Below are 27,646 nucleotides of genomic sequence, written 5' to 3' on the forward strand. Positions count from 1 at the left end.
TGCCAGTCTTTTCCTATCACATGATTGCCTTTTGTTTATTATGCAGGTTGTTGATTTACATGGGGAGGTGGAGATGCCAACCAAGCATGGAGTTTTCACATGGTCTATTTCTGCTGAGTTCAGAGACTTTGAGACAGCTTTTAACTTCTGGCAAAAAGACAATTTCAGAAAGGTGTTTAAAACCATCCTTTGGTTTTTGATCCTGAGTCAGAGACGGACATGTGCTTATGAAAGAAGGTAGAGTTTCAACCCTTAGGTAACCTTAAAAGAGCACGAACTATGTTGTGTGTAAGTCATGTGCAGTACACAAACTTGATGTTAAATGACAAATTGGAGGAGTCTTTCTCTAGGAATGCCTCTCCTTCATAGAGGCATCACAGTGAGTCTCTTAAAGCCTTGCTGTAGGTGTGTTATGGATGGGTTTTTCAGAGGATGAATGCACAATAGTAAGGACATTGGGTAGGGAGAGAGGATAGGACATTTAAAAGAAGGAAGAAGAGAAAGTGAGATTTTAAGAACGGAAATGAAGCTCTGTGTGTGTGTGTGTGCGCGTGTGTGTGTGCGTGTATGTGGTTGGCAGGCCTGGTGATCCTGTTGTTGAGTGTCTCTGAGATCTGAGTTGTGCCTTTTTATTTTGCGTAATGTAGGTACTTGGTCATATGCAGCACCAAGGAGAAGTCAGAGTTCCACCTTTGGAGTCTTTTCTTCTGATTCATGATTTTCTTTCTGGAAAACATTATAACAATGATATTTAGATTAGTAAACTGAGCTGTTTTAATTACTCCTGGAAGTCCTAAATCCATCTTTAATTTTTATCTCATGAACCCTTTTATATGAAATTTGATTTGTTGCCCGTCAATACTTTAAACTAAATGCTGAAGTCCAAAATTCAGCCTCTGAATATGCAAGCTCTTTCCAAACTTGCTTTTCTAGTTCGTGTCTCACGACTATACCCTAACAAGCATCCTGACTCTGGCCACGATATCCTCATAGACTTTTGCTTTTAATCAAATCTAGTAGAGCTCAAATAATTTTTTTAACTTTAATTGTTTTGCTTTTATTTTTGTTTTTAATGGACACAATAGTTATGTTTTTATGGAGTATAGACTGATATTTCTATACATGTGTACAATGTTTAATGATCAAATCAGGACAATTCGCATATCCATTGCCTCAAATATTTATCATTTCTTTGTGTTGGAAACATTCAAAATCTAATCTTCTAGCTATTTGAAAATGTATAATAAATTGTTCTTAATTACAGCCACCTTGTAGTGCTACAGAACACCAGACATTCCTCCTATCTAGCTGCACTTGGTATCCATTAACCAACATTTGGCTCTCCTCCCTCTCTGAGCCCAAAGAATTCTTATTCAACAGGAAATAAAAGGGACATAGAAGGAAAACAATTTGCTTTACCTGCAGTCTCACACTTACCAACAATTTTCCACTTAGGAATCCATCACAAAAGTTTTGCACATGCTCTATGGAAACTTCTGCTATGGGCAGTGTATCCCACTCATCATCTAGAGTCCGGTAAATTGCCAAAGCTGGCAGTTGAGACTTCTTTAATTTGAAAAATGATATCACCTTCCCATTTTCTTTCATACCACTGTCCACCAGAATAAAGAGAATCTGCAGTTGGGGAAGTTTGAAAGAAAAAGTTTTATCTGAGGTCCGTGGATAAAGAGATACCTTGTAATTGTTACAACTTACACTGATTGAATTTATGGTCTGCACCATGCAATTGAAATCTTGAGTTAAAATAAATTTTTTGCAGCCGTAATAAAGAATGAAATCATGTCTTTTGTGGGAACATGGATGGGGCGGGAGTCTATTATCCTTAGCAAACTAACACAGGAAGAGAAAACCAAATATCGCATGTTTCCACTTATAAGTGGGAGCTACCAGTGAAATAAAAGAGGATAGAAACAAATGGAAGAACATACCATGCTCATGGATAGGAAGAATCAATACTGTGAAAATGGCCATACTGCCCAAGGTAATTTATAGATTCAATGCCATCCCCATTAAGAATGCAATCCCCATTAAGAATGCAATCCCCATTGGATGACTTTCTTCACAGAATTGGAAAAAACTGCTTTAAAGTTCATATGGAACCAAAAAAGACCCCGCATTGCCAAGACAATCCTAAGCCAAAAGAACAAAGCTGGAGGTATCATGCTACCTGACTTCAAACTATACTACAAGGCTACAGTAACCAAAACAGCATGGTACTGGTACCAAAACAGAGATATAGACCAATGGAACAGAACAGAGTCCTCAGAAATAATACCACACATCTACAGCCGTCTGATTTTTGACAAACCTGACAAAAACAAGAAATGGAGAAAGGATTCCCTGTTTAATAAATGGTGCTGGGAAAATTGGCTAGCCATAAGTGGAAAGCTGAAACTGGATCCTTTCCTTACTCCTCATACGAAAATTAATTCAAGATGGATTCGAGACTTAAATGTTAGACCTAAAACCATAAAAACTCTAGAAGGAAACCTAGGTAATACCATTCAGGACATAGGCATGAACAAGGACTTCATGTCTAAAACACCAAAAGCAATGGCAACAAAAGCCAAAATTGACAAATGGGACCTAATTAAACTAAAGAGCTTCTGCACAGCAAAAGAAACTACCAACAGAGTGAACAGGCAACCTACAGAATGGGAGAAAATTTTTGGAATCTACTCATCTGACAGAGGACTAATATCCAGAACCTATAAAGAACTCAATAAAGTTTACAAGAAAAAAACAAACAACCCCATCAAAAAGTGGGCAAAGGATATGAACAGACACTTCTCAAAAGAAGACATTCATACAGCCAACAGACACATGAAAAAATGCTCATCATCACTTGCCGTCAGAGAAATGCTAATCAAAACCACAATGAGATACCATCTCACACCAGTTAGAATGGCAATCATTAAAAAATCAGGAAACAACAGGTGCTGGAGAGGATGTGGAGAAACAGGAACACTTTTACACTGTTGGTGGGACTGTAAACTAGTTCAACCATTGTGGAAAACAGTGTGGCGATTCCTCAAGGATCTAGAACTAGAAATACCATTTGACCCAGCCATCCCATTACTGAGTATATACCCAAAGGATTATAAATCATGCTGCTATAAAGACACATGCACACGTATGTTTATTGCAGCACTATTCACAATAGCAAAGACTTGGAATCAACCCAAATGTCCATCAGTGACAGACTGGATTAAGAAAATGTGGCACATATATACCTTGGAATACGATGCAGTCACAAAAAAGGATGAGTTTGTGTCCTTTGTAGGGACATGGATACAGCTGGAAACCATCATTCTCAGCAAACTATTGCAAGAACAGAAAACCAAATACTGCATATTCTCACTCATAGGTGGGAAATGAACAATGAGATCACTTGGACACAGGAAGGGGATCATCACATACCAGGTCCTATTGTGTGGAGGGTGGGGGAGGGATAGCATTAGGAGATATACCTAATGTAAATAATGAGTTAATGGGTGAAGCACACCAACATGACACATGTATACATATGTAACAAACCTGCACGTTGTGCACATGTACCCTAGAACTTAAAGTATAAAAAAAAAAGGCAGATATTTGCAAAAAATAATAAAAATAATAAGTGGGAGCTAAATGATGAGAACTCATGAACACAAAGAAGGGAAAAACAGACACTGGGGTCTACTTGTGGGTGGAGAGTGGGAGGAGGGAGAGGAGCAGAAATTATAACAATTCGGTGCTGGGCTTAATGCGTGGGTGATGAAATAATCTGGACGCCGCCGCCTCATAACAGAAGTTCACCTACATAACAAGCCTTTACATGTACCCCTGAACTTAAAAGTTAAAAAAATGAATTTCCTATTATTTTGTGTTGTTTTGGTGTTTTATCGGTTTGACGAGATTGATTGAATTTTAAGAATATCGAATTGGAAAATACTTTAGTGATTATCTAAGAAAGGAAGTATAGCCTGGAGCAGAGAACACGTTTTAAATTCTGCCTCTGGTACTCTCTAGGTACGTGAGTTTGGGTACATTACTCAGCCTCTTCGAGACTCAATTTTCTCATTGGCAAAATGGGCTTTTGGTGGGGGAACTTAAATGAGGTAACGCATTAATATTTTTACTCAGATTTTGGCATAAAGTAAGCGTTTGATAAATGTAAACTATTTTATATTATTAAATCAAACCTTCAACCCAAAGTAGAAATCTTCTTTATAGTATTCTGATCAGATGACTGTCTACTTTCAGTAACACTAAATACTTCTAGTGTTAGAGAACCAACCATCAGAAAGGCAGTTTATTTTATTACCAGACAGGAAGATATAATTACATATGCCTTTAATGTGATAAAATACAACATCTCTAGTTCTGAATAATGTGATTTATTATGTCCTACTTCTTGCTTTGCTATCTTCTAACCTTAGTTGTTTTCCTTATTTATCTCTGCTTCCTAGCCCCATCTCCCTTTTCCTAGTGTCCTAGTGGTGTGTATGCAATAGAATATTCCCATTCTTGCCTTACCTTCCCCTGGAAGAGCTTGGCTGCCTTCTGGTATCTGTGCATGTTCTCTTCATACTCCGGGGAGGCCTTGTTCATTATCAGGAGGAGATGAATCTGAATTACACTGTTGAATAGTCCAATCACAGTCTGGCAAGTTGAAATGTGTTACAGTAGAGTGAAAGAGAGAGAAAGAATGCATTAGTACCTGGGAAGGGAGTGAATAGGTAGATTGAAATATAAATGAGAGCTGGCCACTGGTAACACAAATGGAACTAACTTCCAAGATGGCTCTCAGTAAGTCTCACCGTCTTGTTTTCATGCAACTGTGTAAATACTTCCTTCCCACACTGAATGGGACGGAACTGAGTAACCAAGACAATGTTGCAGAAATGATGGAGTGTGACTTCCAAGGTGAGTCTTGAAAGACATTACGGTCTCTGCTCTTCTCTGTATCTCTCATTCTGAGGAATACCAGCCCCAATGTAGGGCACTCAAGCAGTCCTCTGAGGAGAAATACATGGCAAGGAACTAAGTCCTTCTGTTACTAGCCAGCATTGACTTGCCAGTCATGTGAGGGAGCCATCTTGGAAGCAGATCCCAAGCTCCAGTCAAGCCTTCAGATGACTGCAGCCCTAAGCAATGACTGCAACCTCCCAAAAGACCTCAAACCAGAAGCACCTAACCCTAGCCACCCCAAATTGGATGACCTGCAGAAACTGTATGAGATTATCAATGTTTTGTATTTGAAACTCCTAAGATTTGGAGTAATCTGTTTTGCAGCAATAGACAACTAATACACTATGTAACATATTAGTCACTTTGTTTCAGCCTTGCTTCTTGTTTTAAGACTAGTCAGAGACACTTAAAATGTAGCCTTTGAGTACATATTAGTAGTTTATTGAGTGTTCATTATGTGGAAGGCACTGTCTCCAACTCTTAATGAATAATAAGTAATTTAATCTTCAAGGTCCCAGTTTTTCAAATGAGGAAACTGAGGCACAGGTAGACTAAGTAATTCTCTCAGAGTCAAATAAATGGCAGGCAGGGATTCATACGAGCTGGTCTAGCTCCAGAGTTCATGCTCTTGATCATCAGGATGAACTGCCTCATGCACAGTGGATAGCAAAACCCCACATAAACCAACTCAGTCCCAAATGTGTCTGAACCAGTGTACCAAAGGTCAGCAGAAGGTGAGCTCTTCAGGAGACCAGAAGCATTGATCTTGTTTTGCTGATTAGAGATGGTGATTTTCCATGAAGTTGTCAATGACTTAGAGGAGTGGAACAGCCACCAGAGACAGGAGAAGAAAAAGAGAGGAATCCACGGCACTGGTTCCCTTCATTTCACTGTCCTAAAATAATGCTGCAAGTCTATTTTAAACCAATCTCATTTCTTTTCGCTTCTAAATTCAGAAAGCACTGCTACAAAACTAGTGTGTACGCAGGAAGACATAACGGTGGGTTAACAAATCTTTGGGCAGAGTCTTAGGAGGATGGGGAAGGGAGCAGCTAGGCAGAATTCTTCCTGAAAATACACACACTCTTGTAGAGATTGTCCAGCTCTTTTGGCTGCCTACAGTATGTAGGCAAGGAGGGCCAAATGGGTCTTTTCCTAAAGATTTCTCCATGGATTTTAAAATCAAGTTTTAGATTTTTCATTTGGGAGATTGGATGATACATGATTTACTCTTGTTTTACTAAATCCTGCTACTTAAACTTAGAGCATTCATTCACCATTCTAAAGCTGAGATGGAGGATAATTCCTGGGAAGAGTAAAGAAATAAAAACGACTATGTCAAAAGGTACAGTTATCTTAGCAGAAGGGATTGGCCACAGCCGAATGGATTAGTTTAATCCTAACAGACACGTTGACGCCAAGTACTGAGTGTGTGCATTAAAAGTGCATGGCAGGTCAGGTACATGGCTGGGATTTTCTGCCCAGTTGCTACTGGTGCAAACATTTGCACCAGAAGCAGATGAGAAACAGCTATAGTAGAATGGGCAGTTATCCAAATGAGAAAAATATTACTTCCAGGAAATAAAAAAAGGAACAATAGAAATTGAACTTGCTTCTTTAAAGAAATTCTTACTGAATTTTCTCTTGATATAATCTGCCTTCACCAATAATATGGAACTTAAAAAGTATGTCATTGTTCTGCAAAATGAGAGACAGATCAGGCATAAGAAACCAGGAAGGTCAGTGCATGCCCCTGCCTTAGCTAGCTTGCAAAATGCCATGACGCAGAGGCCATAGCCCAGGGATGAAAAGATCATCTTTCTGGTCCCACATAGAGAAGAACAGCTTTTTGATTATTACTGCCAATACCCCAGGGGCATACGTGTTTGGAGCCTTAGCAGAAGTGGAAATAGAATCAGCAACTCCAGAGAGATAAAGATGGTGTGAGAGGTAGGCCAGAATTTAGTCAACAAGAAAAGGGGTGTTTTCTGTTGAAGGCAGTGCAGGGCAATAGACAAACCACAGGATTCAGTCGCAGGGACCAGTCATTAAAAAGCAAGGGCAACTACATAGGCTGTCTCTGAAGCTCGAATTCCTAGCCATAGGGCTTTGAAGGAGTTACTTAAATTTTCTGAACTCCCATTTCCTCTACTGTAAAATGGAAGTTGGCAAAATGTGCTAATGCATCAGTTACATTTTGTCCCTTAAATTATGCCTTTTCTATTTACTCATGATGTGACCTTGAATAATGTCATCACTTAGATCTTGAATGTTCTCCTCTATAAAATGGGCACAATAATTTCCTCTCTTCTACCTCAACAAAAATCAATGTGAGGAATAAATGGGAAAATGAGCATGAAAGGGCTCTGTAAGTTCTCAAAAATCATTACCATGCATGTAAAGTACTGTTATTAGAGAATAGAAGGTACAGCGTTTTGAGCTGATGTAGATCACTAGAAATTAATACTCTGTAAGATTCTGTAATCTATGTCAGGGAAAATAAGGATGGGACACATAAGATAATTCTGTGGACTGTGTTATAGTCTATAGCGAGTGTTAGAAGGCCAGATGGTGATCAGGACAGGTGGAGCACCACCTTTACCCAGACTGCATGCAGCCTGCAACACCAGAGGAAGACACACCAGGAGAGAAGTCTGAGGCATGGTGAGGGTGTGGGCATGTGCTAGTCAATGCATGGTTTGCAGCTGCTGCCAGACTAGGAGCTGTTTGTTACTGGTCTATAAGGAGGTACATACAGAAAATGAAATGTGTGTTTAGAAACAATTATAGAAACTTTACACTGCTGTGACATCCAAATATGTGATCAGTGAGCTTCATTTAACATTTTTTTTGTCTTTCATTTACTCTTATTTTATTTTAGGCACACGCCATCGTACCTGGTAATTTTTAAAGTTTTTGGTAGAGACAAGGTCTCGCTATGTTGCCCAGGCTGGTCTCAAACTCCTGGGCTCAAGCGATCCTCACGCTTTGGCCTCCCACCGTGCTGGGATTACTGTTGTGAGCCACTGCACCTGGCCTTGAGTCAGTCACCTTAACTTTGCATTCTGGTTCTCTTTCTTACTAGCAGTGTGATAGTTCATTTAACTTTTCTCTGTTTTTTGTTTAACAGGAACAAGTTAAATCTTAAAAAGGTGTAGGAAGGATAGTAACATAAACAATATAGTAGGTATTCAATTAATGGCAGTTCCTGTCATTATTGGTGGAAGAATTGGAACTCTGGGAGGAAGAGACCTCTGTTATGAAGACCAGTACCTTTCCTGACTCAGGCTCTGAAGGGGCTGAGAACAGGAAATATTGTTTACCACAGGGTTGTACTCTGTCACCATGTGAAGGCTGTTGATTTCAATGAAACGACTCAATTTGGTGGCATCAATGCTTTCAGTGTCTTCGTCCTCTAAATTCAGTTGTTCATTGTCTACCTGGGTAACAAAAAAAAGAATAAAGTCACTATTCCATCTTTTTTTCATGTATTGATAAATGTCTTTGGACCCCCATGTGACAGGCACTGATTAAAGCCCTGAAGACCAAAAGATAAGTAAGAAAGTTTCTCTGCCCTAGAAGGACAAACTGTCCTGTAGAATCCAGATGTCATCACAGGATAATCACAGGCCCGCATGTCACCTAAGGAAGAGCAGAAAAGCTTCAAGGAAGAAGTTACTCCTGAAAAGTGGCTAAGCCTTCATCAGATAAATGAGGATGAGGAAGGAGCTTTAAATAGGGAACAGTATTTACAAATACTGTGAGATGTGAGAGGTTGTGTTCTCGAAGCTGCCGTTAGTTCACTGTGACCCTAGCAGATGTGATGTGAGAGCTGCAGAGAGACAAGGTTAGAGGGATAAGGAGGAGCAAATTTGGAAGTGTCTGGAAGCCAAGGCAAGTAGATTAAATTCTATCTGAGGGCAAGGGGGGCCATTGGCAAGGTCAGATTTGTGTTATATTTATGCACCCTTTGAGAAAACTATAACACAGTATAAACATTTGCTGTAAAGCTCAGCAAATCATCACAGAGAAAACTACTGTAGAATCAACACCCAGGTAAAGAAACGGAATATTGCTAGAACCCCTGAAGTCCTGGTGCTTCCTTCTAATTTATAATTCATCCTTTCTTTTGCCAAAGGTATGCTGACTTTTATATTGACCATTTTTATTCTTTGTAGCTTTACCACTTAAAGATCCTTCTTTTAATGCTATAGTTTAGTTTAACCTTATTTTTTAACATTGAATACATGTAAACAAACCATTTTTTTTGTCTCTTTGGCTTAACATTTTGATTATAAGTCATTTATGTTATTGCATGTAGCTGTTGTTTGTTTATTTTCCTTGCTGTATAATATTCCATTGTCTGAATAAACACAATTTATTTATTCATTTTACTACTGATGAACATTTTGATTGTATCTAGTCATTAAGACCATGCTGCAATGAACACTTCTTGACTTTTGGTGCATATATGCCTCTGTATCCACTGAGCATATACCTCAGATTGGGATTTTTGATTATAGAATATGTATATATTTAACTAGTAGAAAATGCCAGGCTATCTTCCAAAGTGGATAATAACTTGCACATACCAGTACTGTGTGTTAAAGGTCCCATTGCTCCACATCCTTGTCAACACTTGCTATTGTCAGTTTTTCTAATTTTACTGATTTTGGTGGATATGGTTATATCTCAGTGGCTTTAATTGCATTTCTCTCATTAACAGTTCATAATAATTTAAGGATATGAGGACAATTAAAGATAATTTCCCTCATTATCCTCTTTATGAAGTGTTTATTCATGTTGCTTGCTGATTTTTCTTTTGTCTATCTTTTTCTTTTTTATTTGAATGTGTTTTTATATATGCTGGATATGAGTCCTTTGTTGGTTCTGTAGTGCATGTATTTTCTTACTAGGGCTTCTCTTTTAATGGTTACTGCATATGAAAGAAAGTAATTTAAACATAGTCAAGGTTATCATCTTTATAGCTAGTGTGTATTTTTTCATTTTGCTTTATTTAAGAAATCTTTGACCACACAAAGATCATGAAGATATTCTCCTATATTTTCGCCTTTCTCAACATGGTCTTTCACAATGGATCTAAAATCCACTTGGAACTCATTTTTCTTCTTAAAACGGATGCAAGTTAGGCCGGCAGTGGTGACTCACGCCTGTAATTCCAGCACTTTGAGAGGCCGAGGCCAGCGGATCACCTGAAGTCAGGAGTTCAAGACTAGCCTGGTCAACATGGTGAAACCCCGTCTCTACTAAGAGTACAAAAATTAGCTAGGCGTTGTGGTGCATGCCTGTAATCCCAGGTACTCGGGAGGCTGAGGCAGGAGAATCACTTGAACCCAGAAGGCGGAGACTGCAGTGAGCTGAGACCACTCCATTGTACTCCAGCCTGGGTGGAAGAGTGAAACTCTGTCTCAAAAAGAAAAAAAAGGATGCTAAGATTCTTGATTTTTGTATTACTCTTCTCTAAAGTGAGTATTAAAGTCTCCCTCTTTCTGATTGCTTGCATTAATTGGGGCATTGGTCTTCTCCTGTCCTGGGTTTTTCTGGTTCTCAGGCCTTCAGATTCAGACTGGAATCTACACCATTGGTGCTTCAGCCCTCAGGCCTTCAAATTACAACACTGGCTCGTCTGGGTCTCCAGCTCACAGGCAGTAAGATGGTGAGACTTTTCAGCCTTCATATTTGTGTGAGCCGTTATCTTATTTAAAAAATCTCTTAATATGTATATTCATATATATAACCTTTACCATATAACATATATGCAATTTGTATTATTTTTATGTAATATTTACTATGTAATATCTATCTATAATCTATTATCTATCTATTATCTATCTATCTATCTATCTATCTATCTATCTATCTATCTATCTCCTGTTGATTCTGTTTCTCTGGTGAACAAAGAAACAGAAAAACAGAACCAATCCTATTGCAAATAATACTGCTATGCCATTAGTTTTACTACTATTATTGTTATTGACAAATTGGTGAAAACTTTTCTTAGAGTTTGAAGTCTTTTTCCTATTTTATTATGCTTTACTTTTAACCTACTATTCAGATTTGTACATATTTATGGGGGTACAGTGTGATGTTTCAATACATGTATATATTGTGTAAACAATTAAATCATAGTATTTAGCATATCTGTTGCCTCAAACATTTGTCATTTCTTTGTGATGAGAACATTAAAAAATAATTTCTTCTAGCTATTGTGAAATTCCAATACAATATTGTTAACTCTACTCACCCTACTGTGCAATAGAATACCTAAACTTATTCCTTTCATCTAACTGTAATTTTGTACTTACTAACCAATTTCTCCCCGTCCCCACTTCCCTCTTCCCTCCCCACTTCCCCCTCTGCTCCCCAGCCTTCCATAACCACTATTGTACTCTCTACTTCTATAGATCCACTTTTTTAGATTGCTTGTATGAGTGAGACCATGTGATATTTGTCTTTCTGTACAAGGCTTATTTCACTTAATATAGTGTCCTCTGGGCCTATCTGTGCTCCTACACATGACAGAACTTCATTCTTTTTTATGGCTGAATAGTGTCTATTGCATATATGTACTGCATTTTCTCTCTCCATTCATCTGCTCACGGACATGTAAGTTGATTCCGTTTCTTGGCTATTGTGAATAGTGCTGCAATGAACATGGGAGTGCAGATATCTCCTTGACATACTATTGATTTCATTTCCTTTGGATGTATACCCAATAGTGAAAGTGCTGGATCCTATGGTAGTTCTATTTTAAAACTTTTGAGGAATGTTCATACTGTTTTCCATAATGCTATACTAATTTACATACCCATTAACAGTGTATAAAAATTCTTTCTCCACATCCACACCAGCATTTGTTACTTTTTGTCTTTTTGGTGATAGCCATTCTAATTGGGGTGAGGTGATATCTTATTGTGGTTTTCCAGTTTTTAATTTAAAAACATGTAGAAAGCAACCCCTGACCTGACCTATGTGCTCCTTTTCTCCCCAGAAGGAGCTTATCGTTGTTAGAGATGTTTGAACCAGAGCAACTCCATCTTGAACAGGGGCTAGGAAAAATGAGCTGAGACCTACCAGGCTGCATTGCAAGATGGTTAAGACATTCTAAGTCACAGGATGAAATCGGCACAAGATACAGGTCATAAAGACCTTGCTGATAAAACAGGTTGCAGTAAAGAAGCTGGCCAAAACCCACCAAAATCAAGATGGTGATGAGCATGACCTCTGGTCGTCCTCCGTGTTACCCTCCCACCAGTCCCATGACAGTTTACAACTGCCATGGCAAAGTCAGGAAGTTACCCTATATGGTCTGAAAAGATGAGGCATGGATAATCCACTCCTTAGTGCATATAATCAAGAAATAACCACAAAAATGGACAACCAGCAGCCCTTGGGGCTGTTCTGCCTATGGGGTAACCATTCTTTCATTCCTTTACTTTCTTACTAAACTTGCTTTCACTTTACTCTGTGGACTCACCCTGAATTATTTCTTTTGCAAGATCCAAGAACCCTCTCTTGAGGTCTGGATCAGGACCCCTTTTCACTAACATCTTTCTGAAGACCATGGAAGGAACTATAGTGAGGAAACCCCCGACCCAAAGGCTAACTTCGGATAAGTTTTTGGGTCCAGTTACATCATGAATTAAGGGCCATTCTATGTTTTTACGTTTCCAAGATATCAAATCCTATTATTTGGCCAATTTTAAATTTGAAAGTAGCAAAAAATACATAGAAATCTATACATTTCCTTCTTAGAAGGCTCTAAATGCACTCATAAGTTTGATATGTAGAATTTTTATCATTCAGTTCAAAATGCTTCCTCATTTTTTGTTCTTAATTCTTCTCTAAACTATTAGTTATTTAGAAGTGTATTTCTTAATTTTAAAATGTAAGATATTCTGGTTATATTCTTATTGATTTTTAGCTTTATTTTTATATTTTATTTTTATTATTTATGTCTTTAAAATTAAGTATATTTTGCAGTTTTTGAATACAGTATTCTACAAATGATTATCAGGTCACTTGGTGAATTTTATAGTTGAAATTTTCTATATCTTTCTTTTTTTTAACCAACTTATTTTATTTAAAAGAGTGTTGGGGCTGGGCGCAGTGGCTCACATCTGTAATCCCAGCACTTTGGGAAGCCGAGGAGAGCGGATCACAAGGTTAGGAGATCGAGACCATCCTGGCCAACATAGCGGAACCCTGTCTCTACTAAAAATACAAAAAATGAGCCGGGCATGGTGGCGTGCACCTGTTGTCCCAGGTATGCAGGAGGCTGAGGCAGGAGAATCACTTGAACCTGGGAGGCAGAGGCTGCAGTGAGCCAAGATCACACCACCACACTCCAGCCTGGGCAACAGAGCAAGACTGTGTCTCCAAAAAATAAAAAAAAAGAAGGCTATTAAATTTTTCTATTATGTTGTGGCTTTAACCATCTTTTCATTCAATTTTGTCAGTTTGTGCTTATATAGTATCAGGACATGTATTTGATAAATGCGAAATTTAGAATTATTAAATCTGTCTGGCAAATTGAAACTGCCATTATGAATGGTTATTCTTTATCTCTAGGAATGCTTGTTGCCTGAAAGTCTACTTTATTTGGTATTAATATATTCATATCTTTCTTTTGGAAGTGTTTGTATGGTATAGCTCCATCCTGTGTTTTACTTGTGTCACTTGTAGAAGGCACACAGTTGCATTTTTCAATCCAGTGCCTGATAATCTGTGTCTTTTAATTGGATTATTTCCATGAAATGAAATTACTGATGTATTTAATTATACATTTTCCATTGGTTCTATGTGTTCCAAATTCTATTTTTCTTTATTTCTGGCCTACTTTTGAATTGACTGAGTACTATATATTATTTTCTTCTTTCCCTTTATTGGCTTAGAAGTTACATAGGCTTTAATTATTTCCTCAGGGATTGCCAGAATACATTATACAACATGTATTTTTTTCACTTATCAGAACCTAATATTAATTGGCAATTTCAGCTTCTTCTTAGACAATGCAGACATTAGAATATTCAAATACAGTTTACCTCTTTTAAATTCAATTTTCTGGCTCTACATTCAAGACTTACACAGGATTAGTGTCATGTGTTTTAATTCCAGATCTCACAGGATATGATTTGTTTTGTTATGTCTTCAATATACACTTACATTTATGCACATATTTACATTTTAGTTTCTCTTTATTTATTCCTGTATTTTTTAGCTTCTATGTGGGTTTTCTTTTCTCTGCTTAGAGAAGACATTTTACTATTTTCCTCAGTATGAGATGGATGTGTTGAGTGACAAATCCTCCCAATGTGGCTGTTTAATATGTATTTATATTCTGTTTAATTTTGAAGGCTGTTTTTGCTGAGGGTAGAATTATAAAGTTGGCAGTTATTTTCTTTCAATATTTGAAAGATATAATGCTTCGTATTCTGCATTCCACTGTTGCTATTGAGAAGACAGCTGTGAAGCTCATAGTTGTCCCTTTGCGATTATTTTGATGATAATCTCTCTTTTCTCTGACTTCTTTTAACATTTTATCTTTTGTTAAGTTTTAGATGTACTATGGCAGGGCTAAGAGTGCATTATACATATTTCACATGTGTATATATTTGCATATGTGTAGGCATATGTATGTATACTTGTGTGTGTGTGTGTGTGTGTGTGTGCGTGTGTGTACATATACATATGATCACTCTAATCCAATTTCAGGGGTTGAAATGATTTGCATCTGTGCTGCAGCCCTTGCGAGGGCTTATCTACTATGATTCATCCCTGTTTTTAGGTACAGCTGTGTAGGATTCAAAGGGGATGTGAAAGGTGTTATACTAGATTCACTTCCTATTTCCCCTTGTGAGGCCTGGACTCCAACATTTAATTTTCAACTCCTGAGGATCTCAAAATGCAAATTTATTTCTTAGCTTCTTGGTTGCTTTTGGAACTGACCAAATCCCTCTAGACAAAAAGCAGTCCTCAATGCAGGGTTCATCTTTTTGGGTTTTCATCTTCTTCTAGATTTTGAGCTAGATGTTTTCCCTCTTTTACTAGCTCTTTAATGCCTTCAGACACACACACACACACTCACACTTACACAGACACATTCAGACACACACATTTTAACTTTTAAAAATAGTCTTTGGTAGAAAGGATTGTCTGGTTACATGATCCATTATCCCAGATTCGTATTTCAGAACAACCTTGCCACCACACTCAGATATACTGAAAGATAGGACTTCCTTCTTCCCATCATTGTTCTCAGTTTTCTATTTCTTCTCCCCAGTCTACTTAAGCCTATAAAGACACAAAGATAGTGCCTCCACCATCCATAGATAGATCCAGGCCTATAGATAAAATTATTAGTGTCAGCTCCTGAACAGTTTTGTCCATTTCCTACAATAGTTTGCATCACTTTTGAGATCCTTGGGCCACCTGCCCTTGGACGTCTCCTTAACCCTTTTCCCTCCATGTGCTATCTGTATAGGTCCTTCCCAGTCAGATCTTGCCTTGGATCAGAACCACCCTTTTGTCCCTAAGGTACTTTCTTCTAGTCTACCCAGTAAAATCAGAAGCAAATCTCACGTTAGTTAATGTAGGAGGGAATTCAGGCAAAGGGAAATTAAATTCACTAAACAGCAAGAATCCAAGATTGCTCTTTATTGTCATCCCGGTGATGATTCCTATTTCATCTCTTTTGTTCAAGAGGGTCTCCCATTGGGGTAACTAAAAGCAATAAAAACCTTGGAGATGTGCAATGCACCCCTTAGGGTTAATTTTAATTCTGGATAGATCTAGTCATTCTCTTACAATCCATTTGTTTAATAATTATTTGCTGAGTGCCTGCTATATGCACTGAGGCACAAAATTGCAGCCATTCATTCAGATGGCAATTTAAGCACTCTTTATTTTAGGATTGCTTTACACAATTTAAGTTTATGAAATAAATAAATGCCGAGGTACAGAAAAGTTTGTATTTCTAAAACAGAATTTTGAAACAAATCAAAACCACAGGGTAAAAATGAACTCCTTGGGTATATTTGATTGTTTAAAAAATCACAAAGTTTTGGAAAACTTGGGGGAAAAAAAACAAAACACATGAAAGCAAGAGAAAAGGTCTTAGGTGGGTCCTTGCCCACCCTCCTACCACCTCGTTCTCCTTCCCTTGCCCGTATCAGGAAGAATGAGTAGAGAAATAAAATGAGTACACAAAAAATTGATATTTGCAGCTCCTCTGGATCCTTGATGCTGCTACCGACTTGTATTTCCAGCTGGCATGTCTCCTTCATACTTAAGGCTTTGCTATTGCAACCACCAAAATCATCATCATTATCATCACAATCAGGACTCATTTAATATTTGATGTGTCTAAATGCTTCCTGACTATTTTTCTAGGAACTCCTAGGCCTGGCGCATGCGCCTCAGCTGACATCGCTGTGCATGGACCAAGAATCCCCCTCTCTGTATTCTTTTCCTGGCAGTCCCTCATACTTCCCAGAACAGGGAGAACAGGAAGAGCCAGTTACTCTGGGTGTTTCTGGACTTAAAGAATGCACTAAATTGGAGGCAGAGGATGTTAACCGGTGATAACAATCTCTAAGAAGCAAAAGAGCTTTAATAAAAGCCACCCTCCTGCAGTCTCTCTAGTTTGTTGTACTTCTTTTAAGAAAACATGCCCGATCTTTCATTATTTCTTAAACTAATAAACTCTGGAACATTCATGTTTAGGGTTTTTGGAAGCAACACTTGAACAGGAAATCTCACTCTGTAAAGGGAATTATTTGTATAGTGCACTGGAAAGAAAATCCAACCCTACAACCAAGAGTTGGAAAAACCTTTAAAATATCTTTTTTCAGTTTTATGGAAAGAATTTTACTTAAAATATCATATTTTTATTTGAGAGAAAAGAGGCATCAGAAGAAAAACAGAAATAGTAAACTGGAAAGATTGCTACCTTAAAATATAATTTTGAGTTTCCTCAAGAGTATCTGAGGGAGTATTTTTTGTTATAGACACTGCATCATACCAAGAGATTTAATCACTCATTTTCTGTTCATTCATTAGTATTTCAGTTATATTCATTTGAATTCCCATGGATTTTTCTAACAACCCAGATTTTTATAAAATGTATTAAAATTGTCTTAGTTTACACCACTGTTATAGTATTAAATGTCTTTGGAGGCACTGAGAAATCGTTTGTTAAACAAAGGTCCTCATGTCTTCAGTTTGTTTTTGTAAGCTGCTCAGCTTACCGTATATTTAGTAAATACATACTTTAAAAAAAATGTTTCATCATGGACACAGGGAGGGGAACATCACACACCAGGGCCTGTCGGGGGTATGGGGGGTTAGGGGAGGGAGAGCATCAGGACAAATAGCTAATGCAGGCAGGGCTAAAAACCTGGATGACAGGTAGATAGGTAAAGCAAACCACCATGGCACAAGTATACCTATATTACAAACCTTCATGTTCTGCACATGTATCCTGGAACTTGAAATAAAATAATATAAAACAAAATAAAACAAAATAAAATAAAATAAAATAAAAAATGTTGACCGGGCGCGGTGGCTCACGCCTGTAATCCCAGCACTTTGGGAGGCCGAGGCGGGCGGATCACGAGGTCAGGAGATTGAGACCATCCTGGCTAACATGGTGAAACCCCGTCTCTACTAAAAATACAAAAACAAAACTAGCCGGGCGAGGTGGCGGCACCTGCAGTCCCAGCTACTCCGGAGGCTGAGGCAGGAGAATGGCGTGAACCCGGGAGGGGGAGCTTGCAGTGAGCCGAGATCGCGCCGCAGCACTCCAGCCTGGGCGACTGTCGGTCTCAGAAAAAAAAAAAAAAAAAGTTTCATAATCTGAAACATAATCTTCTTGCATTTCTTATCAGTTTATCTCATGGACTAGTTTCTTGTGATTCTCTTTGTCCGGTGAGGTGTATTTCTTATCATAGTCACCCAATAAATAACTGTAAAAGGAATAAAGGATGACTGCACTGTGTTTTCATTACCATCCCATTAGGTCAAAGTTAGGTTAATTATGTTTCTTAAAATAGTAATGATTGAAAAAAATCCAAAGCAGGGTAAACATTCAAATAATATTTCAAATTCCATTTTAGAACAGGCTCATAGTTCATTTAACCTGGAAATTCCATCTCTGCTAGGGCAACAATAAGAGTCCTATTGAAAAATTTGAGAGTTTCTCTGCTGTTAAACACTCACAAAAGACAGGCTGTGCCCTCAAACAGCAAGATTGTTATATGCAATTTATTATGGTTTCGTGAATTTTACCTAAATTCTTCCTGATGACGTTTTTATAGTTGGCCTGCACTATTTTTGAAGAATGTTATGTTGCATAAATACAGCATTGGCTGGACTTTTATTGCTCCAACATTTCAAGCATGAGTAATATCAATTTATTGCTATTTTTTCAGTTAATCATTATTTCGGCTTATTTCTAAATGCATTCTTAAAATGGAAAATTTTGTAAATTTAGACAATATATAATGTCTAGATTAAATCTTGATAAATAATTCTGCAGTTTGATTAAGGAGTGGTAGGAGGCTAGAGGAATAATTTAAGAGAAAATAGTTAAAAGAAAAAAAAGTAGGTTTTAGAATGAGGGACATTAGATAGAATTCAGTGTAAAAACAAAGTTTTTCTTCAGGGTGAAGTCCTTTAGAAAGCCACTATAGTATGGTAAAAAGGGTGTGACTTGTAGTCAGCAATGCTGGGTACGAATCAGACATCTGTTACTTCAAAGTTGTGAGATTTTGGGCAGCTAAACTAATCTCTCATGGAAGTTTCCTTATTAAAAATGCAGGAATAATAAAAATTACTTCATCAGATTCATGTGTGAATTAAATGGCCAAATATTGTAATAGTGCCTATCACAGATTAGGCTCTGAAAACAATCAAACTGAACAAACAGGATCTAAAAAGAAAGAAGGTCCCAGAAATTTTTCAATAGGTTCACGTTTCCCAGTGTAAAATAGGATTGTCTTGGTTGACGCTCCCTTTTCAAAAAAAGAAGTTACTCCAAACTCTTGAATAATGGTCCTATTAAAATATGTACTAAACTTTTGAAAGTGTAAACTGTGAAAAAAATATTTATCTGAAAGCTGGCATGACGAAAGTTGAGCTTCCTCCAGCCCTGCCAGTGAAGCAGGGCAGGAACCAGTTTGTTTGTTTTCTGGTATGGCACATAAATAATCTTGCCCACAGAGGTCCCAAGAGTTCACTTAGAGTAGGTCTGTCACTAGCGGTAAACAAAAATCAGATGTTAAAGAAGAGTGAAAAACTGAGAAGTCATCAAGGAGGCTTTATGAGGAATGAACTGTAAGCAGCACCAATGCTCTCCCATTAGAGGATGTTAAGTCTGTAGAGATGGTGAAAGCAGCAGCGCTTGTTTTTCTTCCCCATATGCGTATCTTGGTGGTATTAAGCCTTTCAAATCAGGACTTTATAAGACCTATGAACAAAAAACTGAGAAAGAAGTACTTGTGGAGTGTAGCTTATTAGAATTTTTGTGTTGAAGGATTTCTACCAGTGGTTCAATGGCAACATGAAAGGCATTTGCCTAACCTTCCATATATTCCTTACCAAAGCTTTTCACAGAAGAATTTCACAGAAGTGGTGAGAATGCAAACCAGCAACCACTGTGCAGGTGGGAAAGGGGTTGCTGAAGGGAGCTCACACAACCTCAGAGATGCTTTTGGAGGTGAGTTCAGTTCCCCAAGCACCTTCCGAGTGCCTTCAAGGAGCCAGAGGTGTATTATAGCCTTTGAATACAAAGATGAATAAGTCATAGCTTCCAACCTTGAATAGGTCATGGCCTAAGAGGGTAATAGAGGAGACAGATATATAAATATCTGATATGAACTATAAAGTGATAAATGAAAATAGAGATAAGGAATTACATACAGAGGAACGCTTAGGCCCATTTGGAGAGTCCAGGGACGCTTCCTGAAGGGTAACATTCCTGAACTCATTCACTGGAGTATGAGAAGGAGTCGTCCAGGTGAGGCTAGGTGAAAGGGGACCCTTGGTAGGTGGTGACATTCTAGACAGAAGGAATAGTCTAGGCAAAATCATGGAATTGGATGATAATTATGTGTATAGTTGGCTACTGAGGGGGTAAAGCCCAGGGTGGAAGCTGGATGGAAAAAGGACTAGAGAAGTAGGCAGTGGGGCAGACCAGCAAAGCCTATTTGTAACATTAAATATCTCGTTTTTGATTTTTTAAGAAATGAAAAATATTGAAGAGTTTTAAAGAGAGGAGTGCCATGGTCAATTTTCTATCTTAAACACATCATTGTGATACCATTCTAGAAACTGTATATAAAGTAGTAAAAGGAGATCAGTTAAGAAGCTAATGAAATTGCTTATGCTTAGGCTAAGAGCCTAAATACAGAATGAGGTAGAAGGAGTGGAGGAGAATATAGATTCAAGATAGAAGATACAACTGGCAAAAATGTAACACCAAACGAGCATAGCCATTTAATAAAATAGTATCTTAGATGGATGAATATGATTAGCAGGTACAGACAATAAATTCAGTTTTGAACATTTTAAGTGTATAGTGCTTATGAGGGTATAAAAATGCTTATACCCAGCAAATGTTTGAATCTTGAGAGAAGTCCAGACTAGAGATAAAATATTCTAAACGCTCAGCAAGCACATAATAGTGGACTATGCAAAAGAATTGTATTTCTTAAGAAAAACATATTTATTCATTCATTGATTCATTCATATATTCATTCTCAACAAATACTTAATAAGCATAGCAGGCACTGTTCTAGGCTCTGTGGATACACTGAACAGAACAGTCTCTGCCTTCACAGAGCATGGGTTCCATGACCTAGGTTATAAAAAATGTTGGGTCAGGCAGCATTGTAGATACAGGAAGAGAAGATCTCAAAGAGACTATAAAAGCAGCAGGAGGATCAGGAGAAGTAATTTCCTAGAATTCAAGGAAACATTAAAAAGAAAACATTAAAAAGAACATTAAACATTAAAAAACATTAAACATTAAAAAGAACATTAAAAAGAAAGAAGTTGTCACTAACATCAAATATGACAGAAATGTTGAGTAAAATAAGGAAGCCATGCAGACCTGGATAAATGTAGTTTTAATGGTGTGATGGGACATAAGCTAGATAGTAGTGTCTAGCTTAGGGAAAGACAGTAAAAAATATGCTTAAAAGAAGTTTCAATGAGAAATGAAAAAGAAAGAAAGGGTGGCAACTAGAAGGGGCACGACATTCAGTCCTGAAATATTAAAAACTTTCTTTTGCATCAATTTTTCTTTTTCAGTGGACTCTTGACATCTTTATCTTGATGTTCCACCAACAAGTAAAACTCAATGACCAATGAAAGCATCAGAAATCCCCATTTCTGCACATGACCTCACTATTCCTAGACACCCTGACTTTAAGCTTTGCCTCCTTTCCATAACTGTGATATCTAAAGATCACAGGATCTTCCTCCTCTTTAATTTCTATTGCTACCTCTCTACTACAGACTCTTAATACTTCTCACATGGTCTATTTTGCCAGCCTGACAAAAGCTCCCTCTTCTCTTGCCTTTTAACCTAAAAATCCATCCTCTGCCTTGCTGTCAAAATAATCTAATACAACACATTCCTGTTCGTGTTACTTCCCTGATGTAAAGGCTTTAGGGGCTTTCCAGTGACAACCAAATTCAGGACAAACTCATTAAAGTGGTATTCTATATTTTCCCCACAATATGATTTTAATCAAGTTTCTCTCTCTGATATTCATTTTCCCCAATATGTACCCTGGGATCCAGTCAGATTGGCCTGTTAATTGTTTCCTGAGATATTCTCCCCTTGGCCATGAATTCTTTGCCTTGTCCAAATTTATCTATCCTTTAAGTTCCAATTCTGTTGTCTTTTTCTTTTCTTTTTTTTTTCCAGAATTCCCACACTGCTTTTATCCTTTGAACTGTGATAAAACTTTACCCATAGTGATTCTCTTTGTATTATAGATACTTGCATATTATGTTTACAATACCTACTATACTTTAAGATCTATGAGACTGGAGAATATATTTAATATGTTTTTCTTGTCAGTATCTTGCATAGGGCATATGGGAAGTAATAAATGTTTGAAGAACAAAAATGAACTCCTCAAAATATTTAATATAAAATTTTTGGAGCTCAGAGTGACCTTAGAGATAATGCAGTCTAACTCTTTTATTTTAGAAGGGAAAGAATTGGAGATAAAAAATGTTAAGTGACTGCCCAAAATCGTGTGGCTGTTGAGTGACAAAACAGTACCACAAATTCCATTCTCTGGCTTTCAGTCCTGTTCTCTTTCCATTTCATTCAGTACCTGCTTGGGAAGCTTGAATTGAGTCTTCATCCTTGTCAACAATGTCCCTGAATTTGGTACCATCACTAGTGTAAAAGGCATAGAGTCCTTTCCAGTCTCACAAGTTTGTGAGTCCACAACCCAATGAAAATCTGGGAGAAAGTTCAAGCTACCCATCCAACTTACCTGGCGAAAGAGGGAGATGGTGTTCCCAGTGATGTTGTAGTGGATCAGAACCTCAGAATCAGTGCTGATTCCAAATGATACGTCTGGGAATTTTTGCACCATGCTACGGAGTATGGACACTGCTGGTATTTCTAAATCCTAAAAACAAGAGAAAAAATAATACCACAGTGGTTATATTGAAGGGCAGAGACAAAGGATATGGAAAAGAAATATACTATGAAGCTTTACCAGAAATTGTAGATTTGATTTACTGCCCAGTAACACATGATTTACCTCTAACAGTTCAGGTTTCATTGGCAGTGACGTTCCTGAATTTTCCAGGCTCTGTGAGTTAATAGGTAACCACAGAATTGTAGCTGAGCCTGAGACTCCTGTCAGGCCTTGTCATAGAGCTTGAAGTTTACTAGGAGCTGAGAGAGGCCTCAAAATCATAAAGGCCTGCCTAGTTTGGCTGCACTGTTGTAGATATACATGAGAAGCAACTGTTCTGGGAACAATTTGTTTAACAGTGAAACAGCAAACAAACAAACATAACCAATTCGGTTTTTGTTGAAATGGCACTTCTTTACTAATTCTTGTATGTAGGTTAGAATAATTTTAGAGCACTGAGATAATATGCAAAAATTAGCAGTTTATATGGTTTTTAAAACTAACTCTAGGATTAAAGGAAAAGTATGTAAACAACTAACTATGTTGTGCTAAAGATTTATAGGTGCCTTGTGACCTCACCATGGACAAAGAAGTTCCCAACTTCCTCCCTTGCTGGTGCCCAGATGCGTATGGTTGCTGGTTATTGCTTGATCCCAACTCCCTCCTCTTAGCCCTGCCCTTAATGTACAAAGAGCCTAAAATTGGTAGTGACTTAAGACGTACTTTATTTATTTATTTTGAGACAGAGTCTTGCTCTGTCACCCAGGCAGTGGTGCAATTTTGGGTCAGAGCAACCTCCACCTCCCGGATACTTGTGCTTCAGTCTCCTGAGTAGCTGGGACTACAGTTGTGCGCCACCACACTTGGCTAATTTTATTCTGTATTTTTAGTAGAGATGTGGTTTTGCCATGTTGCCCAGGCTGGCCTCGAACTCCTGAGCTCAGGCAATCTGCCCCTGTCAGGCTCCCAAAGTGCTAGAAATACAGGTGTGAGCCACTGTGCCCGGCCAAGATGTACTTTAGGATGCTAGTCCACTGTCTTCTTGGTTTACTGGATCTTCAAATAAACCTGCTTTTCCTCCCACTGGCTCTTGTCTCTTGAGTTTTGGCTTTGGTTACATTTGTGGAAGAAAGGAAAAAAAATGCAAAAATACAAAATAGGTGCCATCAAAAGGGCCAAAAAAGAAAAAAAGAAGAAAAATAAAATAATTAAAATGAAAGCTTAGAAATTTTAACAAAAGTTTATGCAGGATATGGAAGGACAGTCCCTCTCTTGCCACTGTAGATAAGCCTGAGCTTTGCACATGAAGATGCTGTTCACGCATCCAACTCTGCAGCCCAGGCCTGCAGGAAGGAACAAAGAAGCCACTTCTGAGCAATGATTCCAGGCCTTCCATAGAGGCTGGCATCGTTTTCCCTGCTGTCACAGGACCTTTATCCATAGGAGCTCAGGGAAATTAATAGGAACAAATATGTTCTACCCTGCAAGTCTCCAGGCTGAAGGAGGAGATGTGCAAGGAGAAAAGAAGATGGCTAGTTGACATGCTTTGGCTGTGTCCCTACCTAAAATCTCATCTTGAAATGTAATCCCCATAATCCTTACATGTCAAGGGTGGGACCAGGTGGCAGTAATGGGATCATGGGGGCAGTTTCCTCCATGCTGTTCTTGTGATAGTGAGTGAGTCTCACAAGATAGATAGATAGTTTTATAAGTGTCTGGCCTTCCCCCTGCTTGTGCTCATTCTCTTTCCTGCCGGCCTGTGAAGAGGTGACTTCTGCCATGATAGTAAGTTTCTTCAGGCCTTCCAAGCTATGCTGAACTGTGATTCAATTAAACCTCTTTCCTTTATAAATTATCCAGTCTTGGGTATGTCTTTATTGGCAGCATGAGAATGGGCTAACACACTCGTCTTGCATCTGGGATCAAGGAGAGCGAGCTGGTATCTACTCTTCTAGAGGCAGTGAACAATAATTAATTGAGGCCTCCTCTCTTACTCTGCTCCTTCAGATGGAATTGCTCAAGGATAAAATTATGGCATCTGGCAGCTGTTTAAGTTATTGCACACTCCTCCAGGTCCATGCTCTTGCCCCTTCCCTGTCTTTCTGAGGCTGTTTTTGTCTACAGCTCAGATTTCTCATTCCTGAAAAATGTACTCCCTGTCTTTCTCCCCCACTTGCATCTCATTGCAGGGATTTCCAGCTGTGTACACAAAACCGATAGGGTAATCAGGAGTTGTAATTGGTGAATGGAAACAGACAAGAAGGTCTGCTATGAGAGAGAGTAGGGGCTTAATCAGCTGTGACGATTTCCAGATGCTACCACCAGAGAACGATGAAAATGCTGGAATGAGGCAGTCTCATTTGTGGCTGCCTTTATTAACCAAGCAGCCAATCTGGAAGATGGAGGTTAACACCTTGAATATACAAAATACCATCCTTTTCCAACATTTCAGACAAGACAAAGAGAAAGAAGAATAAGAGTCTACCTTATCTGGGGGAAAGGCCTTAAAAGGCTGTGCACTGACTAATGTCTAGGAGCTTCAGAATCCTGTAAACAGTGTTGCTGGATGATATAAATTGGATTCACTCTGGCCCCTGCCTATTCATAGGGTGCTTTGAGAGTACAGACCAAATGTGTTTAGGACAATGGTAGGGTTCCATGAAGGCATTCTTTCTGCAGATACTGACTTGAGCTCCAAAGCATCTATAGATGAGGAGAGGCAGCCCACAGGCTCAGAAATAAGTAAGTGTGAGAAAGATATAATTTAGAGTCTTAAAAGTAAGAGGTCCCAATGGACAAGATGAAAGCAAACTGTGTGACTGTCTCCCTTTACCCCCACTTCTAATGCAGTGTCATCTGCCAGCAGTTGGCTGCTGTGGTTCCTTTGAGGTAGAACATTTCTGGCTCTTGGGGGTGTTGCAAGTAGGGTATCTGAACTAACCTGGAAGAAGCCTATGACAGCCACCTCAGTGGCAGCAATGAATTCCATGGCAGCTGGGACATCTGCGAGCCACGTGGGTTCCTGGGCAGCACCAGGACCATCTAGAGAGAGAAGTAGAAAATGTCAGGGTACTGAGGTGAGAAGAAGCAGCTCTAAATAATGAGGGCATCTATACCTTTTATCTCTATACTAAGGCTAAGAAAGCACAATTTCTAGGAGTACTGTTAGCATTCCAAAGCATAATATTTTTACTAACATATGGGAGGTGACCCTACTGATGGTCTGTCTCTGAAGGATACTGCCAGACTTTCCTGCTCTCTGCTAGACAAAATGCATCTTATCCAGGATTTCCTGGAAAACTTTCTAGGTGTGGAGGAAAAGTACCCAGAGAACCACCACGCTCCTTTTCCTTCTCCTAATAACACTTTCACACTATTGCCACCCAACTACATTTTTCTTTTACCTGAGGATTTCTCAACTTCTGCAGCAGCTTCTGCAGCCAGGTCACACATGAGGAGAAATAGGAGGAACATGAATCTGGACAAGGCAGCTTCCATTGTCCCTCTCCTGCTCCTGCTCCAACCCTGGACTTTGTGTTTGGGAGGCCGATTTAGGGCAGCCCACTCTGTAGCTGATTGGCTATGAGGTTGTTAGGGCTTTGGGAACTTTGCAGCTGGCTCCAGGGGAGCCTTCAACTTCTGAGATAAAAGACCAAGTTTAGTAATTGGGACTCAGAACATAACCAACCAGAAGAAAGTCAGGTCAGTTTATTTAAATAAAAAATGTAAATATTCGATATCAGGTATTGATCCTAGCACTAGGAATAGAAAGATAATTATGATCTGATCCAGCCTCTGCCAGCTTAGATTGTCAGTGGGAGAGATAGGCAAGTAAAAAGATTATTTAAATATAAGATGGAAAGTGATATAGAAAAATTCATAGGGTGCTATGACAGTACAGATTAAGGGTATTAGGGACAATTCTAGGTTTCAATGAAAGTGTTCCTCCTGTGGAGGATGCCCAAGCAGAGTCCTGGGTAAGTAAGATTTTGCCAGGCAACACAAGGTAGAAAGGGAGTTTCATGTAAAGAACCAAAGCACAGAGACGCAAATATAATGTGCGACAGAATTACTAGTGATTGAAAATGATGAAAAGGAAGGAAGTGATACAAGTGGGCAGAAAGGAATGTAGGACCAGCTCACAGCAGGTCTTATATGATACGCTAAGCACGGGAGCATCAACTTTATTCTGTAGGTGATGAGAACCCCTGAAAAGTCTTAAGCAGAAGAAAGAGATAAAGTTTGATTTTGCTCACAAGTGTCTGAGGAAGTCCAAGATGAGATTTTCACAGGCATTGGGATATGTAGTCTTAAGCTTAGGAGAATTTTCATGTGAAAATATTATAAAAGAAATGAGGAAGTCCTACCCAGAGCAATTAGGCAAGAGGAAGACATAAAAGGCATCTAAACAGGAAAATAAAAAGTCAAACTATTTCTCCTTGTTGACAATATGATTGTATGCCTGGAAGGCTCTAAAGACTCTGCCAAAAGGCTACTGGAACTGATGAATGATTTCAGTAAGGTATCAGGAAAAATATAAATGTACAAAACTCGATGACATTTCTGTATACCAATAATGTCCAGGCTGAGAGTAAAATCAAGAACACAATTTCATTTACAATAGCCACAAATAAAATGAAATGCCTAGGAATACAGATGACCAAGGAGGTAAAATATCTTTTCAAGGAGAACTACAAGGCACTTTCTAAAGAAATCAGAGCTGACACAAATGGAAAAACATTCCACGCTCATGGGTAGGAAGAATCAGTATCTTCAAAATGGCCATACTGCCCAAAGAAATTTATAGATTCAGTGCTATTCCTATCTAACTACCAATGTCATTCTTCACAGAATTAGAAAAGAAAACTATTCTAAAATTTATATGGAACCAAAAGAGAGTCTGACTAGCTAAAGCAATCCTAATCAAAAAGAACAAAGCCAGAGGCATCACATTACCCAACTTCAAACTATACTACAAGGCTACA

The 27,646-nt window shown here is 38.5% G+C and overlaps 1 protein-coding gene across 1 annotated transcript; it reads right to left on the bottom strand.

The window, feature by feature from the left end:
• Window positions 1–27,504, bottom strand: ERP27 (endoplasmic reticulum protein 27). Its single transcript, XM_023226196.1, has 7 exons — window positions 26,066–27,504; window positions 25,603–25,703; window positions 22,512–22,649; window positions 8,298–8,414; window positions 4,540–4,665; window positions 1,438–1,635; window positions 1–726 (listed from the first exon to the last, which is right to left on the bottom strand). Exons 1-7 carry the CDS (start codon window positions 26,157–26,159, stop codon window positions 679–681), a joined length of 822 nt encoding a protein of 273 aa, XP_023081964.1. The 5' UTR covers window positions 26,160–27,504; the 3' UTR covers window positions 1–678.
• Between the last annotated feature and the right edge of the window lie 142 nt (window positions 27,505–27,646).

Source organism: Piliocolobus tephrosceles, chromosome 10, assembly GCF_002776525.5.
Source record: "Piliocolobus tephrosceles isolate RC106 chromosome 10, ASM277652v3, whole genome shotgun sequence".
Classification (NCBI taxonomy): Eukaryota; Metazoa; Chordata; class Mammalia; order Primates; family Cercopithecidae; genus Piliocolobus; species Piliocolobus tephrosceles.